Raw genomic sequence first — 18,250 nt, forward strand, 5'->3', positions numbered from 1 at the left:
GAATGCCCTGACAGGGGAGGAGTAGTAGAATATGCAGTAAGCAAGGATCCTGTATTCCCACTCCGAGATTCCATCTACTGACTTCCAACATTCTGTGTCAGTGAATTGCTTTTAGACTTTCCGAAGTACAAGTTTTCTTTCTACTCATAATATTGAACTAAACCAAAACTTTCCATGCCAATGCACCACTTTCCACAAACAGAATGATTGGGCAAATCCACAGAAATGGAATCAAATGCTCAGTTAAAGTTGAATAGATCACAAGGTAACTGTGGATGAGGAATGCCAACTAATCTCAGGTCATTCCTCTAGAATGACCCTAAAGTTTCCTCATTGCAGCATCCAATTTGTTTTTGATGATATCGGGGTTTTCGCCTCAATTACTTTATCCAGGAGTCCACTCCTCTTGTTGATCAGTCTTTGTGTGAAGGAAGACTCCGATTTCAGTTCTAAATTTGTCTTTTACAATATGGCCCTTTGTCCCAGTCCCAAAATTGGACTGGGACAAAGGACAATAGGAGCAGTAGTAGGCCATTCGGCCCCTCGAGTCTGCACCGCCATTCAATATGATCATGGCTGATCCTCTATCTCAACATCATATTCCTGCTTTTTCCCCATACCCTTGATGCCTTTTGTTTCCAGAAATCTATCTATCTCCCTCTTAAATATATTCAGTGACTTGGTCTCCCACAGCCTTCTGTAGAGAATTCCACAGGTTCACCACCCTCAGTGAAAAAAGTTCTCCTCATCTCAGTCCTAAATTTCCTACCCCGTATCCTGAGACTGTGACCCCTTGTTCTAGACTTCCCAGCAGGGGAAACATCCTCCCCGCATCCAGTTTATCTAACCTTGTCAGAATTTTATATGTTTCAATGAGATGCCCTCATTCTTCTAAACTCTAATGAATGCAGGCCTAGTCGACCCAATCATTCCTCATACGACATCCCAGGAATCAGTCTGGTGAACCTTCACTGCACTCCCTCTCTGACAAGTATATCCTTTCTTGGTAAGAAGACCAAAACTGCGCACAATACTGCAGGTACGGTCTCACTAAGGCCCTGTAACTGTAGTAAGATATCCTTGCTACTGTACTCAAATCCTCTTGTAATGAAGGCCAACATACCATTTGCTTTCTTAACTGCTTGCTGCATCTGCATTTTTGCTTTCAATGACAGGTGTACATGGACACCCAGGTCCCTCTGTACATCAACACTTCCCAAGCATTCACCATTTAAATAATACTTTGTCTTTGTTTTTCCTACCAAAATGGATAACTTCACATATATCCACGTTATACTGCATCTGCCATGTATTTGCCCACTCACTCAACCTATCTAAATCGCCTTGCAGCGTCTTTGCATCCTCCTCACAACTCAATCCCACCTAGTTTTGGGTCGTCATCAAACTTCGAAATATTACTTTTGGTTCCCTCATCCAAATCATTTATCTATATATTTATATATAGTGAATAGGTGGGGCCCAAGCACTGATCCCTGTGGTACCCGCCCGCCACCCCAAAAAAGACCCATTTATTCCTACTCTCTGTTTCCTGTCAGTTAACCAATTTTCAATCCATGCCAATACATTACTCCCAATCCTATGTGCTTTAATTTTGCACACTAACCTCTTATGTGGGACTTTATCAAAGACCTTCTGAAAATCCAAATACACTACATCCACTGGTTCTCCCTTATCTATTCTATCAGTTGCATCCTTAAAACAAACTCCAGTAGATTGGTCACACACGATTTTCCTTTCAAAAATCCATGTTGACTTTGTTTAATCCTGTTGATATTATCTAAGTGTGCCATTATCATATCATTTATAATAGACAGCAGCATTTTCCCTACTACTGATGTCAGGCTAACAGGTCTGTAGTTCGCCATTTTCTCTCTTCCTTTTTTAAATAGTGGGGTTGCATTTGCCACCCTCCAATCTGCAGGAACTGACCCATAAACTATAGAATTTTGGAATATGACAACCAATGCATCTATGCATCAATGGCTACCTCTTTTAGTGCTCTGGGATGCAGATCATCAGGCCCTGGGGATTTATCTGCCTTCAGTCCCATTAGTTTCTCCAGCACTATTTTCTTACTAATTATCATTTCCTTTAATTCCACTTGCTCACTAGACCCTTGTTTCTCTAGCATTTCTGGGACGTTATTTGTGTCCGCTTCCGTGAAGTCAGAACCGAAGTATTTATTTAATTGTTCTGCCATTTCCTTGTTCCCCATTACAAATTCTCCCGTTTCTGTCTGTAAAGGATCTACATTTGTCTTCACTGATCTTTTTCTTTTCACGTACTTGTAGAAACTTTTGCAGTCGATTTTTATGTTCCTTGCAAGTTTTCTCTCTTTTTACCCTTTTAGCCAATCTTATTTTTCCAGTTTTAATTTTTCCATACCACTTTTATTTACCTCTATAAAATCCCCTCCTAGATACCTCCTTTCAAGACTTAAAAAGCCCAAGTTTCTCCTCCGAACTCGGTTCTCTAACAGCCTTCCGGTTGTTCTATGTACTTCCTTCAACAGTTGAATGTCTTCTTTCTGTCTTGGTCACCAAAACTGGACATAGAACTAAAGGTGTGCTCCAGTCAGCCCACTGCACCATTTGATCATGACTTTCCCCAAATTTGTTATTTACTCAGTTTTTTTTCCTATATCGCTCAATTGACTTTGTTGCATGCGACTCTTTGTTTGCACGTGTTGAGTCTAAAACTCTTGGGTCTTTTTCGACTTATCCGTAGCTATTTCAATACCTTCATGGAGTAAGTATTGTCTGTTTTCTTTCCTGTGCAGGATACTTTACAATGCCATGATGAAATTAAAAGGCGAGAAATGTAACAAGGTGGGTGGGCATATGTGGAATATTGTCAAGTAGAGGCTTTTCCACAAAGAATAAAACCGCCACAAGGATTTTTCTGATCCTGTGGATTATCAGTTTGTATAATGGGAGGTTCAGAAGTAGAATAAGCATTGCAACTGAATCCATTCTAAGATCTAATCAAATGTTCCAGATGCATCTGAAGAAAGCTAGTCCTGCATACAAAAAATGGTTGTTTTTAATGGACTTGTATTTTTCTTTGACTGTGTATCAAACTTGGACAGCTGTCTATTGACCCTTGTTCAACTCAAAGGATGCAGAAGGCTATGAAAGCCAAGGAAGTAAGGTTTCTATCAAATAGAGTATGAATCACTGAGTCAGCTTTTCAAGTCCCCAAGGGTAGCGTAGTGTTTAGGATTCCATGTGTACTTCTGGATACAGTTTATATATTCTATGATACTGCTGCACTCAGAGGTTAATACAAGGCATTCATTTTTCCTCCTAAACTGGTTAGCTTTCAGCTTTGTTCCAACTGTCGGAAGTCTATTGTTTGAGTTGTTCAGTAATTCTTTCCCTTTGGGTTGTACATATTACGTACAGGAAGTTCAAAGGCAGTGGGCTGGACGGCCAATCCTTTCTAATTGCTGCCCTGAGATTTCTTTGGGGGAGGGGATGAAAAGGAAAGGGCTACATTCAGTTCCTGCAGTGATACAGTACAACATTTTATATTACCTTCCATGATGAAATTAAAAGGCGAGGAACGTAAGGATGTGTGTGGGCATATTAGTGGCATATTATCAAGTAGAGGCTTTTCCACAAAGGACACAAACTCTGAGAAGCTCTCTTTGATCCTGTGGATTATCAATTTGTTTCAAGGGAGGTTCAAAACTAGAATACTGCCCCCACCCTTACCCAATCACTATGCTTCAAAAACAGTCCTAAAACTAAATTATTCTTCACATTTTTTAATTCTTGGATCCAGCAATACCAGGATAAATGATCTTACTCTCATCAGCTGACTACCACATGAGGTTACTGTAACAATATTGTTAATGCTTTTATCAATTGTTTTGATTTTTTAATTCCTTTATTTGGTGCACTCCTTCCTTCAAGAGAATTATAGCGATGAATGCATTTTTCCTACCTATTTTGGGAGAGGTGGGGAGTTGATTCGGTCTGAAGTACCGTCGCACACCCTCCCAATTACTGCTCTTCAAAAACAGTTTTAAAAGTAATTTTGTTTTAACATGTTTCCCATCTTGGAGATAATTCTGTTGCTAATCAAAAGCTATCCTACACATACTGGTCTCATTAAATCTTCAGGCAAAATTGATCCGATTGGGTGATGTATTCAGCAAGTCTGTATTTGGCTGAGTCAATCCACAGTAGATACAATCCTTTGCAATGATGGTTTTACACCAGATTGCCATCCAGTGTGGTCAAGTTTCGACCTGAGTTGCTCCTATTTTTTTGGAGCAACTGTTTTAGAATGGAATATCTTAGAAATTGCAATTCTCGGCATTTAGTTTGCTCCAGTTTGAGTCAGTTAGAACAGTTTCATTTTGGAACAGTTTTTTTCCCCAAAAGGGGGCGTGTCCGGCCACTTACATCTGTTTTGAAAGTTTAGGCAGTGAAAACTTACTCCAAACTAACTTAGATGGAGTAAGTCTAGATTTTTGTACGCTCAGAAAAACCTTGCCTACACTTTAGAAATCAGGTGTAGGTTGCAAATCAGAAGTAGGGAACGAGGGGGGTGGGGAAGGGAAGTAATTAAATTTTACAAGCATTCAACAGTCTTACTTGTACAAATAAAGAGCCATCCTGAATAAAAAATTATAAACAAAGCAAAGACAAAATATTGAATATTCCTACCTGTGTGAAGCAGCAGCAGCAGCCTTCGAGCTGCGGTGCTTCAGGCAGGCCTTTCATGCAGGAGATAGGGGTGGCGTCAGTGACTCGACGGTAGCCCAACAACAACGGCAGCAAGCAGCCTTCGAGCTGCGGTGCTTCAGGCTGGCCTTCCTTCCATGTAGGAGACGGGGCGGCGGCAATGGCTCGACGGCAGCCGAAGACACAGCAGCAGCCTTCGAGCTGCGAGGGTAAGTGAGGCCATTCAGCCAGGGACAGGGAGAGGCAGCCAGATAGCCAGTTTGAAACTTAAATTTGTAATTGCAGAATGGGTGCTGCATTGTCAACACCACGAATTATGCAATGGTTCGCCAGCAATTCACTGCATAGGAGAGAATTGATTGGAGCTCACCACACCAGGAACGTCATAGCCCATAGGTTGATGGGCAGGAGACCTTACCCACGTTGGCAATATCGAGCCAGGTGCTCGTACCTGAACATGAGCGAGGCTGATTGTGTCAGAAGGCTGCGTTTCCTCACAGAAGTTGTCATTGAGATCTGTGATATGCTGAGAGCACGTTTGCAGCCCAGAAGCAGAACGCCAATTGCCCTGTCTGTTGAAGTGAAGGTAACAGCTGTACTTGCCTTCTATGCCTCAGGATCGTTTCAGGCTACAACTGGAGATGTGTGTGCCATCTCTCAACGTGCAATACATGCCTGCGTTTACCAGGTCACGGCTGCACTGTATGCGCGGAGGAATGACTTCATCAATTTCCCAATGACCGCACAAGCGATCCATGAGAGGGCTGTGGGCTTCTTCAGGATTGCTGACTTCCCAAAGGTACAGGGCTGCATTGATTGTACCCACATCACCTTGCGAGCACCTGTGGAGGATTCCGAGCAGTACAGGAATAGAAAAGATTTCCACTCCATCAATGTGCAGCTCGTGTGTGACGACAAGCAGCGCATCATGTCAGTCGATGCGCGATATCCTGGCAGCACCCATGATGCGTTCATTCTACGCAACAGTGTTATATTTGACATGTTTGAGCAGCAGCCAGAAGGGCAGAGCTGGCTACTGGGAGACAAAGGGTACGGCCTGATCACCTGGCCCATGATGACGCCCATACGTGTGACACAGACGGAAGCTGACCATCAATACAACATGGCACACATTGCGACACGCAGCATCATTGAGAGGACCATTGGCATATTGAAACAGCATTTCCGATGCCTGGACTATTCCGGAGGCCACTTGCAATACTCTCCTCAGATTGTCGGTCACTTCACTGTTGTGTGCTGCATGCTCTATAACTTAGCCATCATGAGGCAGCAGGAGTTGGTAGTGGAACCAGAAGATCCACGTGAGGGTCCAGTGCCTGATAGTATTTTGGAAGAGCAGGATGAGGATGATGACGATGATCAGGAAAGCATGCAAGTGCCTGATGCCGGAGCACGAGGTCGGAGGAGGGCCGTCCATCGTGCCCCTTTAACGATTGCTCGAGCCCTGCGCTAGCAGCTCATCCGTGAACGCTTCAACTACTGATGCCTGAGGGCTCTGCGACCACTGCGCATGGACATGTTTGTTCTTTGGCGTTGTTCCTACGTTGAGTTGTGTTAATGGAAGATGATTCAGTTTTAATGAAAAAATATTTTATTGAAAAGTTAACGTCACTAATAAAATATTTTTTGTATCAAACTTTACTTTTTAATATGACTCTTGAAGATCACTTAAAAACATTAAGATCACAAACTTTTAAAGTTACAAAACAATTTCAATGTGAAAAATCTTACACTCAAGATCACTTAAACTTCAAAATCACTTTTTAGGTGCAAAATTAAATAAGTTACAAAAAGTGAGAGCATTTACACTATAAGATCACTTAAAAACCCTAAGATCACTTATAAGTTGTAAAGTTACAAAACAATTTCAATTTGAAAAATGCTACTACAGCTACATCAAGAACAAGAATAAAAGCAGCAAAGAAAGGCTGCAACCATCTCTCATCCATATCTCAGTGAATGTTCACTTCTTCATGGGGGTGTCATTTGATTGGCGGGGCTGTGTGCTGTCGATTGCACTCCCTCGGACATTCCCTCCCTAAGTTCCCATGTCATTATTGCTATTTCTCCCGTCAGGACCGTCACCTCTTCAGCCACTGCACTGACGCCACCGATGAGTGATCGGGTAAGCTCATTGGTCTCCATACCCAATGCCACAACCTGAGCCGCATCTGTTGCACGCTGCATCTCAGGAGAGCGTGTCTCCAATCTCCTTCTCATCTGCCTCGCAGCACTACTACACTGGGAGGCGCGGTGTGGGACGCTTGGTGTTCCAAACGGCACCACTACACAGGGAGGCACGGGCTGGGACGGTGTGATGCTCGGTGTTGCAGACGGCAGTAATAGAAAGAGAGGCATGGGCTGGGATGGTGGGTGAATGGGTGTAAACTGCTCTATTATAGCACCAGCACCACTGAGACCCGCAACGTCGGATTCAAAACCATGGAAGGTGGGACCAGAACCTATGCAAGGGGTTGAAACTCTGATGCTCCTTAACGGGGGCTCATAAACATTAATTTGGAAGCTCTCCCCTGTAGACATTTCAGTCATTGCCGCCATCATCCAGTCTGGATCGTCTGCAACTGGTTGTACTGGTTCTTGTACTGTATCTTCAGGACCCTCAGGGTTGGCAACAGCAGCAGCAGCAAGTATCATCATGTTCTGCAAAATACATCAGAACAGTCAAATGGTTAACAGCAAGGGAGGGGGCAGGATGGGTGGCATGAGTACTCTCTCTCATAGCAGGCCAGGCAGCAGGTTCATTTGAAGGGCCACGATTCATTTTCAGGACTTGCCCTCTTCCTCGCGTGTGGACCCAGCTTGTGCTGTACTGATTGCTTTTCTCCATGTACGACTCATCATAGCAGCTACCCTTTGTTCCAAGGGTCAGTGGATGCAGATTGGATGTGCCTGTTTGAGTTGCTTCCCTTTTGTTGGCCAATTTCTTCTGCAAAGAGTAAAAGATAACTTTTTACTAAGTGTGTCTTTCTGCAGGGTGGGACATACACATAGTCACGTTACAATTACGATTACATTGAAAAATGAAAATATTACTTACACTAACTACTTGACCAAGGTCGTGCTATTTCTTTTTACACTGGCTTCCAGATCTCATGGTATGCACCACTGCGCAGTAATCTTCTGCAACTTGGTTCCAGCGTTTCTTCATTTCTTTAGGTGGCACTTTTATGCGACCTCTGTTGCTGGTATCTAGCTCCTGCCATCTCTGCTTAATGACGTTGACTAATATCTCCCCTTCCTCATGCAAGAAATTCTTTGTTCTTGGTGGACGTTGTTCCATTGCTGCATTGAATTGATACTCTTATTTTTCAAAACACAGTCCTTATTTTGCATGCACCTATGCAGCACCTGTTCTGGAAGTTTAGCAATGAAAAGCAGCACTCACTGATTTCAGCAGGTGATTTCTTCAACAGTGCTGCTAAAAGCACTCCAATAGACACCAAAAAATCAACAAAATTCAATCCCAAGCCTTTCCAGAGATCCACGAGACAAATCAGCACTTTTCTTCAAGTTCCTTTAAAAATGGCCGAGTGCCAATGTTTATGGGCTATTGTGTGTGCACGCGCGTTCCAACGCGCAGGGCTGCCGGCACGACGTTCTCTCACTTGACTTGGCCCCGCCCCCCTGCACTTGCAGAATCGGCGTGACTCTGTGGCTCCGCCCTCCGCTGATGTCTGTGCGCCACGCCGAGCTCCGAGGGACCTGCAGGGAGCCCGAGCATTGCAAGGTACATTTATGTCGCGCTTTTAGGCGCGAAAAACGGGTGTCCATATCGGGGCTGCGCCATTCATCTAACAAGTGCTTTCTGGTGTTGTTCCAGTGTACTTCTAATTTCTGGTTATCTGACCCTTAAATTGCTTGATGAACCTTGACTCGATCATCGAAGTAATGAGTCAGAAAGCCATACAAATGCCGACTGATTCTATCCATGGTAACCTTGTGCAAGTCTAGCATACAATGGTAAAAATGTGCTGCAGAGGACGCAACTATCTGTTCAGTGGTGGTGATAGCTGGTTTTTAAGGCTGACCAATACTTTTTCCAAGTTGGCGACATAACATGGTGGTTCATCATGCAGGCTGCTCTGTGACTAGCAAAATGGGAATATCTTGTATCTTTGCACTTCTGTTTTTCCTCTGCCCCACTTATTAGACAGAAGAAATCAAGTATCTTGCCCTCAAAAACTGAAGCAACCATGTGCGTTTTTCACTCATAGGAAGGGACATACTTTCTTAATTTATTTTCAGTGAAATTTACACTCTGGTCCTCTTCTCTACATGTGTATTTAAATGGTTATGCTGGGAACATTCTGTGTCAATATGCTATATTCAAATCCCAACTTGTTTCAACTTTGAGGGATTTTCTTTCATCGGACTCTTGGGGGTTTGTCTCATCAGGATCTGGCTCCTTTTTTGATGTTTGTAAGTTGGAAACTAGCCACGAGAGCTAATAAATTTCAGATTTAAAGTCCCCTTCTCTAGTCACATGATCATCTGCCCTCATTTGTATTCAGGCAAAAATAAAGCCATTTTCTGGTGGGGGATACAAAATATCCAAATAAAAAATGGCTCCTGTACCATTTTAGGAAATATTAAGAACTGTGGGGGGGAAGGGGGGCGGGCAGCGCGATTTGGCTCATTTGTGTGTAGTTAAAGCTATCATTGTCCCTGGTCCTTTTCAGGCTAATCCAAGTTTGCTGTAATGACTGGTGGAAGGAAACAATTTTTAGTGATACTGCAGCCACGACACACGAGTTAATCAGTGGAAAAGGAACTTTAGGTTCCCAACTGGCCTTCGCACACTCTTAAAACGTTATTATGGTACAGCATGGCTGTTATCGAGGACTTTAGCACACAAACAATTACAACATACAAATGAAATTTTCTAAAAGCTGTTCAAATTGGCTAGAACTGTAGTTTGAAGCCGTTAAAAACAAGCATTTCTTCTCAAAGTACGTTTTTTTTTTAACAAAGCATCTCCCATTCAAGGTCTTAAAGACAGTCTGACCACTTACCATAAAACTGGCACTCATCCAGTACTGTAGTTATCTATGGTGAAGAAATCAGTCCTCTGAAGACACAGTTTAATATTTTATATCCCAAAAATCTCTCATTTCCATAATTGGAGATCAAAGTGGAAAACTTTGGCACTTGAACTAAAGAAGTTAAGTTTAAAAACATGGAATATGAGAATGCATTAGTCACCATTACAATATTAGGCTCTCATTTTGGGTTTGAAACTTGAAAATGCATGTGCCTGAAGCTTTATTAATGCACCTTTTTTCCCCCCCCATGACAGTCTTCGACCTTTGGATGTAGAATTTATGAGGCGCCTGAGCAAAGTGGTAAACATCGTGCCTGTCATTGCAAAAGCAGACACGCTAACACTGGAAGAGAGAGACCTTTTCAAGGAAAAGGTAAGCTAATTATATTTCAGCAACTATTTGAAACTAAATAATGCCATCTATATGGCACACTACCATTTTCATTTTCCTGCCATTTTCATTTTCTTCCCATTTCCTGCCGAGGTGATTTCTGTTGCCTGAAGGTAGAGTGTTAAAAAACAAACAATCTGCTCTGTTTTTTTTGGAATAGCATCTGCAGGCTGGGAGTTTAAATGCAATCTTGGGACTTTTTGACAGCTTGCAGATTGTTATTTTGTGAGTTTACTGCAGTGACCTGACCTATGTCCAGCTGTAGGGTACAAGCTGTGCTTCGATATTGGAGAAAATGAGCCATGTTTAACCACGTACATACAGTCATGCTTGCCTTTTTGTACTCGACTCCGAAGCGGAATGATTTTCCTTTCATTTTCAATTCTTTGTGACTGTGTCTTGTACAAAATTAAAGTTGCTGGCTCCTGTGGTTTAGTTGTTAAATGCATTGTCCAGAGTGGGATTGAACCATATAGTTTAGGAAGATTCCAAGTGTTGATCCCTGCTTTATGCTGAGTTACCTTAATACAGCCTCGATGATGATAGAAGTGCTACAGTTGGCCTTGGCTATGGAGGAGAAAATCAGCCCGGGTATTCACTCTTGGACGTTTTTTAATGATTGGAAAGTGCACGTATGCATAGGCTCAGCAATGATGGTCAAGTAGCCTTATTCCGCTTAGGCCTGGGTTTTCCATTGGGCTGTTGTGGCAGTGTAAGTTAGAATCATAGAAATTTACAGGCTGGAGGAGGCTATTTTGGCCCATCGTGTCTGCGCTGGCCGACAAAGAGCGATCCGGCCTAATCTCACTTTCCAGCTCTTGGTCTGTAGCCTTGTAGGTTACTGCATATCCAAGTATTTTTTAAATGTGGTGAGGGTTTCTGCCTGTACCACCCTTTCAGGCAGTGAGTTCCAGACCCTCATCACTCTCTGGGTGAAAAAATTTCCCCTCAAATCCCCTCTAAATCTCCTACCAATTACTTTAAATCTATGGCCCCTTGTTGTTGACCCCTCTGCTAAGAGAAATAGGCCCTTCCTATCCACTCTATCTAGGCCCCTCATAATTTTATACACCTCAATAAGGTCTCCCCTCAGCCTACTCTGTTCCAAAGAAAACAAACCCACCCAGTGAGGTAGGCTCAATTTTGCCTGCCCAAGATACCCCATTGATCCTGTCCATAGAATGATTACAGTACTGGAGGTTGGCCCACAGTCCTCTGCTGGGGAGTTACGCTGGTCTGGAGATGGAAATGTGCAGCTGCAGACCCTGTCAACAACAAGTGTCCATCCTTCTGCCTGCCAATAATTTCAAAAGTTAAGGAGAATCTCCATCTTTCCTGATGAGGTTTGTGTTATGTATGTAAACTTTATAATAATGTAAGACTTGTGCAAGCAAGTATAAAAGGTTGTCTGCCATGCTGCTTCACTCTGGAGTTTGATTAAAGAGACTAAGGTCACATCAGTTTGAGCTTACAGCATACAGTCTTGTGGAGTTATTCGGAACGTAATAGTTTGTGCAGCACTATACTTTGAGAGCAATTGCATCGGTCTCTCTCCAAGTTGAGCCGAGTATTCCCTTGCCCAATTCTGAATGCTGGGATCAAATGGGCATTCCCCGTGCCTATCATTCTTGCAGACTGTGTTTTCCTCATTGGCATTTTCTTAGCATGTGCCCAAGTAAGTGGGGTAGCTGGAGTTCCCCCATGTCACAGCTGAGCCATGGAATACAGTGGGAAGATGGAAGCTTGTCTTCAAGTTACTTTTTTGCCTCCGCCTGTCGTGGATCTGCCGTTAAATTGGTGGAAAGGGAAGTAGTAACCTCGTCCTTGCTCTCCAAACTTGATGAATGATGGTCAATTAGGGGAGGTACTGGAGAGGAGCTGCCTCGTTCTCAACTATACCTCAATGAGTCAGTGCCAATTGAAGGCCACAGAGAAATTGGAGGAAAAATGTAATAAAAATGATTTCAAAATTATATGAAGCTAATTTGATTTAAATTAAATGTTAAATACTCCATTACGTTGTTCAGGTATGTTTTTCTATCTTGAATTTCCCCTTCTATGTAGGTCCCTTTCTGTCCCTCATCAACAATGCATCGTTCTTTGACTAACATGGTCTGCCCTGAGTAGATTGCAGAGCAATTTTCTTAAACCCCAAGAACAGTCCAAATTTACTGGAGCAACCTTCCTGTATGAAAATGATGTTCCTTTGTTTGTATGCATAATCTAAAACTTTGTCTCAGACCATGTGGTGGAACGGTACAAAATAATATTATGGATTATCTCCAAGACTGTGATCAGTGGGGGGCGGGGGGGGGGGGCGCGGTTGGTGGTTAGCAGCAGGTTGTTGCTCCAAGTGGTGACTCAATGGATTGGAGCTCCAGCATGTCTTTTCCAAGATGGATTGGACATGAAGTTGGCCTCAGTACAGACAATAACTTATAACTTTCATTGTCTTCAAAATTGGACTTGCAAAGTTTTCAAATGGGTACAACATAAATGCTGCCATCAAAATGTATCCTCGCAATTGGATCCTCCTTATAAATCCTATCAATTTGGATCAGTTTCATTTATTTTTAAAAAGAGCTAAATCCTCACTCTGTGGGGCCGAACTTGGTGGACTCGCTGCCCGCTGCCACTGAGTTTTCTGGGTGGTCTCCCCTCCGAGCGAGGGGTGGAGGCCTCCCGCCGGCAGGGAGACAGGACCGCTGAGGACTGTCCGCTGACGCGCAACTCGCGTAACAGTCCTCCTGCCCGCTGAGCTGGCAGTTTGGTCCGGGCGGGAGTCCACTGCATCAGGGGAAAGGACCACTGTGCGGAGGCAGGTCTAACCTCAACGGTAAGTATGAAGACCTGCAACAAAAAAAAAGTTAGTAAACTTTTCTTTATTTTTTTTCCAGCGATTCAGGTGGATGGGGTCCCCTGAAGGTTTTCCTGTGGTTTGTTTTTTATTTTTTGGACATTTTTATTCTGTTTTTCCCCCCCCCCCCCCCCCCTTCCCTGGGCCCAACTCCATCCTCGGCGGTACTTGCCGAGGATTGCAGTTGTCGCTGAGATTGGGAGCTGCCGCCCAGATTCATGGCACAAGTCCTTTTTTTTGTGGTCTTTCCAGGACTTTTTCATGAACGTTCCACCCAAAGTACCATCAGGATCTCAGCAGTCCTTTGGGTGGCACTTGTAGCTAAAAACAAACTGGAAAATGCTATGCTAACAGGATGTTTACTGGCTGTATTTTGTATACGCTTCGCAACAACCCTCTGTGCCAAACACTCCAAAAAACACACAAGCATCAATTGCAGCTGAATTGATACCATTCACTTAGTAGAAAATAAATGCAGATTTAATGCACAGAGAACTTGAAATATTTTCCATTTTCTACAGACTATTACTGAAGCAATATCCATTTTTAATACTTTTAAAAATTTTGAAATATTCTAATTTAATCTAAGTTAATATTAAAAGTGGTGCCAGTTTGTAAAACGATTTGCTTCCTGAGTCATTCAAAAAAATTAAATGGCATTAAACCTCTCTATGTCTCTTCCTTTAAGATGCTCCATAAAAACCTACCTCTTTGACCAAGCTTTTGGTCACCTGTCCCAATATCTCCTTGTGTAGCTCGAGTGTAAAATTTTGTTTCATAATTGCTCCTGTGAAGCGCTTCGCGACTTTTTACTACATTTTAGGCGCTGTATAAATGTAATTTGTGGACTTGTGATGTTGAACTAACAGTGGGATAATCTGGTAGAAATGCATAAAGCAGCATATTGTACTACCAAATTTCTTCTTCCTTTTTGGAAAAAGGTTGAAAACCAGGTGCAAACAATAAAGCAAGACCAGTTCTAACTACAATAATTATTTCCAATATTGGCCTGCATTGATAGCTTTACATGGTCTTTTGGCACTGGTGCTGGAGGTGCAATGTAAAGATGTTGGTGGCGACAGGGATGGCTGGTAAGAAAAGTGGCAAATTTGCAATGATGCAGGTTCAAAGGTTGGTGTTGAGCATTTTTGGAGTGGAATAGCAGAAGCTTAACCCGGAGTCTAGTAGTGTTGTATGGTACCAGGAATGATATTGCTGATTTTTTTTTTTATAAGTGAACAAAGCATCCCATTCATGTACCTTCAGTATCACAAATCTCCACCATATTAACTGTGCTGTCGTAAGTATTTGCAAAGGATACAGAAATTCGATTCATGGAGAACACTTGGAACAGGACTGCGCAGATTATAATCAACTGCACTGCTGTAATGTGGCAGCACTTTCAAAGTCGGAATTCTAAAGCCAGGTCCTGTAGACCAGTGGTTCTCACATTTTTTGGTTGAAAGAGCCCTTTTCAACTGGATTAATAATCACGGACCCCCCCCACCCCCCCAATTCTAAAATGTAATTAATATAGTACTACTCATCCGAAAGTGTTGCATGTAAAGAGTGTTTTAATAATGCTTTTAAAATTATGGGTATTCAGTAATGCCAACCCCACCGTCTCATAAATCAAGAGACAAACACTTAAAAATCAAGAGATTTGGTATAGAAATCATGAGTTGCTATTTTTTTTCAAACCTAAACCAACATAGATTGACAATTGGTTTATATACCTCATTAGTGATTCTCTTCAGCCACTCTGCTCCCAAACTTGCCTCTCCTCTCCTCCTCCTCGCCCTCTTCAGCTGCAGCACTGGTCTCACCTCCATTTTCAAGTCATTTACTCGCACGCTACCGAAGCTCATGAAGCTACCGAGTATTGCGAAGTCCTGGCCAAGAGCCTCGCATGGAAGATTTAACTGCTCTTAAAGATGACCAGCAGCAGTGAAGTCCCCAGATGCAAAATAGCAATTTTAAAGTTTAAATTAACCAATCCAAGGAGTACTTTCTGGTCACGTGTGGCCAGTTTGAACATGGCCCTTCCTCCCCCCTCCTGTGAGCTGAATTTGCGGACCGCATGGAATGTCTCCACGGATCCCGAGAAACACTGTTCTAGATTGTGCGCTCCACGTGAGAGCTGGCACTGTTAGTTATACCCTGGGTTCAGTTGGGTGCACAAGAACAAGGTGACATAAGGATTGTATTACACACAATGCCAGGCCACAAATTTCATCAGGATGGAGGTCAGTATTTTTGTGTGCTTTTAATATCCCAACTGCAGCATAAAATATGAGTCAGAACTAGATTAATCAAATCAAATAATCAGTAGGCTTAAAATGGAATCATTTGGTATACCTTTTCTAAGATTGGAAGTAGCTGGTGCTGCCTCAGCATTGCTCCAGATTTCATTACTGCTGAAATGTATTTGACACTTATTTCAATATTTTTTTTTGCTCAGGTATTTTTGCTTGCTGTTGAACAAAACTGCAAAGCTATATGTTGCCCTGACAGAAACTTGAGTTCGGAAACATGAGACATTTTTTTTACACCTCCCCAGTGACAGTTGTGGAAACAGATGGCATGCGCTGTGGATGTACAATGATCAATAACTTTGCTCTGTGAGCAGTTCAGAACTCAAATTGAACTACTTTTATTGTAACTTGTTTATTTTTTTTGAGACATTTTCAATAAGCCATAAATCCTGATGCCCAATGATCAGCTTGAGTCGAAGTGTTCAAACTGGGGCCTATGGTGCTGATCGGTCCTGCGAGCGTGGGTTATTCCCAGTTCCCTTGCTGCATCGTTAACTGGAGTGGCCCAGAGTAGAATTTGCAATTTGTCTTTTTTCTTTTCAAAAAAATATCTATTTTCATTAGCTTGTATCTTGGGGTGAGGAGCGACGACGGTTTGCGACTTGAGAGAGCTTAAGGGTATGTGTGAGAATGACTAGCCAGTTCTTTAGGGCATTTTTTGAAGGTGTTTTTTCTGTGGTTTGAATGAACATGTTTGTTTTTGTTGCAGTGCCTGGTGATGTGTTTGTATTGAAAATGTGCTGCTTTCAGATGTTGAGGCCTCTGTTACCTTAAGACTCCCTGGGAGCTCCCCAAGTTGCAGGACAATCACTGGGGCTTAATTTTAGCATCTTTTGTCATATGTCTTTTAATCGATTGAACTTAGATGGTCATGGTTGTTTCGTTGCTACCATTATGAAAATTCTAAAGTGCAATTCTTGCACAGTGGTTCAGAGGGGAAGAAAATGCACCATTTTGTTTTGTCATCTCATTGTTAACTTATTACCTCAGTCACATGAAATGTGCCATGACTTTTTTTTCACCCTCTTTTGGTATCTGATTTCTTCTGGAACTTTCCTTTGGTATAATATAAATTGTAGAATGTTCGTTAGAAAGTGCCTTAAGCAACATTTAAACAATGCTGCTTTCTCTCAATAAGAGAACCATTTTTCACAAATCAAGGTGCCTTTGTACCAATCAGAGTGACATCTGCCAATCATCAACCGCCTAATTTAAAATTCCAAAACTACAGCTAGAAGTTAGCTCCATTTCTAGTCACCAGTGCTTCCTTGTGAGTTGCCATTTCCAACATAATTCCCAACATGGACAATTTGGTTGAATCCAAGAACCATTTATTTCATAATTACATCTAGTTATAGAGTATCTTTCTGCCAATGAAAGAAAAATAAATTATTTGTCTGTTTAATTTTAGCATCTTTTGTCATGTTAATTATTGTGATTTTCCATACAGTGTAGGTCCAATATGGTGTTTGTATTTCAATTGTTTTACATGCAGTCCCAAGCTCCATGATCAGTATCTGATAATCCCACGGAGGGAAAATGTTTGGGCAACCTGATTTAAAGATGCATCAAATCAATTTTGCTAATTGGCAAAAGTGTCATAAAGTACATGTGCCAGCAAGGCATGAGGCTTGGACCTCAGCAAAACCAGTAGTACAATTTGTACGATACTAATCTTTTTTAAGCTTAAAATGGGTGTTTCTAATCATCCATGAACTTTCTATTAGTGTAAATGTTACTGTTAGGAATATCTCCAATTGTGGATGACTGGTGCTTGTACTGAGAGCAGGATAAATAACTTTGTAATGCCAGGTGGCTGTGTCAGTCGGACTTCGGCACGTAGAATCATAGTATGGTTAAAGCACGGAAGGACACCGTTCGGCCCGTCGAGCCCGTGCCGGCACTCTTACAGAGCATTTCAGCTAGTCCCACTCCCCTGCCCTTTCCCTGTAGCCCTGTAAATTTATTTTCCTTCAGATACTTATCCAACTCCCTTTTGAAAGCCTTGATTGAGTCTGCCTCCACCACCCCTTCAGGCAGCGCATTCCAGATCCTAGCCACTTGTTGCGTAAAAAAAGTTTTTTCTTATGTCGCCTTTTTGCCAATCACCTTTAAATCTGTGTCCTCTGGTTCTCAGCCCTTCCACCAATGGGAACAGTTTCTCTCCATTTACTGTCTAGACCCCTCATGATTTTGAACACTTCTATCAAATCTCCTCTCAATCTTCTCTGTTCGAAGGAGAACAACCCCAGCTTCTCCAATCTATCCACATAACTTACGTCCCTCACATTACTGATATTTCCTACAAGAAAAGCTTTCATATATAGGGGTGGGGGGGGGGGGGGAGTAAACCACACCGCGATTACATGGAGAAAAAGTTGGATTAAAAAATACATTTTAAACAATCTTTCCCTTGAGCAGAAACCAGGATGACTACATCCTCTCTGCATCGGTAATGTTGTGTAACGTAGCAAGCAATTTAAATCTATCTGGTTTATTTCTTGTGATGCTTTACTTGAGGCATTGAGTAAATGTTCTCTTCAGGAATGAGAGAATAGGGATAATTGGGCCAGGGTGCATCGTGTTAATTCAGTCCCCATTTTAAAAGTCTTGCATTCTGTCCTTATTTTTATATAAAACGAATGATTTTATATCCCCAGTAAATCTCTTGTGGTATTGCACAATGGGTGGGTCATTTGCAACTTCACCACCTGAGTGCTGACCTGGCAGAGTGGATTATCCGCTTGATGTAGAACCCGTCCAATTTACATTCAATTGTCATCCATGGAATGAAAACTGGACAGGTTCAAGTGATGCAAGCTGCACAACTCTGAGGAAAGCAGTGTAAAATTTGAAGGTTGTCACTGGTGGTAGTTGCAGCACAAGTTT

At 42.3% G+C, this 18,250-nt stretch overlaps 1 protein-coding gene across 3 annotated transcripts in view; it reads left to right on the top strand.

Annotated features, from left to right (window-relative positions):
• Positions 1 to 18,250, top strand: part of LOC139226687 (septin-9-like) — a 291,693-nt gene that overhangs the window by 256,382 nt on the left and 17,061 nt on the right. For all 3 annotated transcript variants that reach the window (XM_070857620.1, XM_070857622.1, XM_070857621.1), the window contains one exon: positions 10,054 to 10,171. In XM_070857620.1, the coding sequence (XP_070713721.1) occupies positions 10,054 to 10,171 (118 nt within the window). The remainder of the gene's footprint in view (positions 1 to 10,053; positions 10,172 to 18,250) is intronic.

This window comes from Pristiophorus japonicus, chromosome 16 (genome assembly GCF_044704955.1).
Source record: "Pristiophorus japonicus isolate sPriJap1 chromosome 16, sPriJap1.hap1, whole genome shotgun sequence".
Lineage (NCBI taxonomy): Eukaryota > Metazoa > Chordata > Chondrichthyes > Pristiophoridae > Pristiophorus > Pristiophorus japonicus.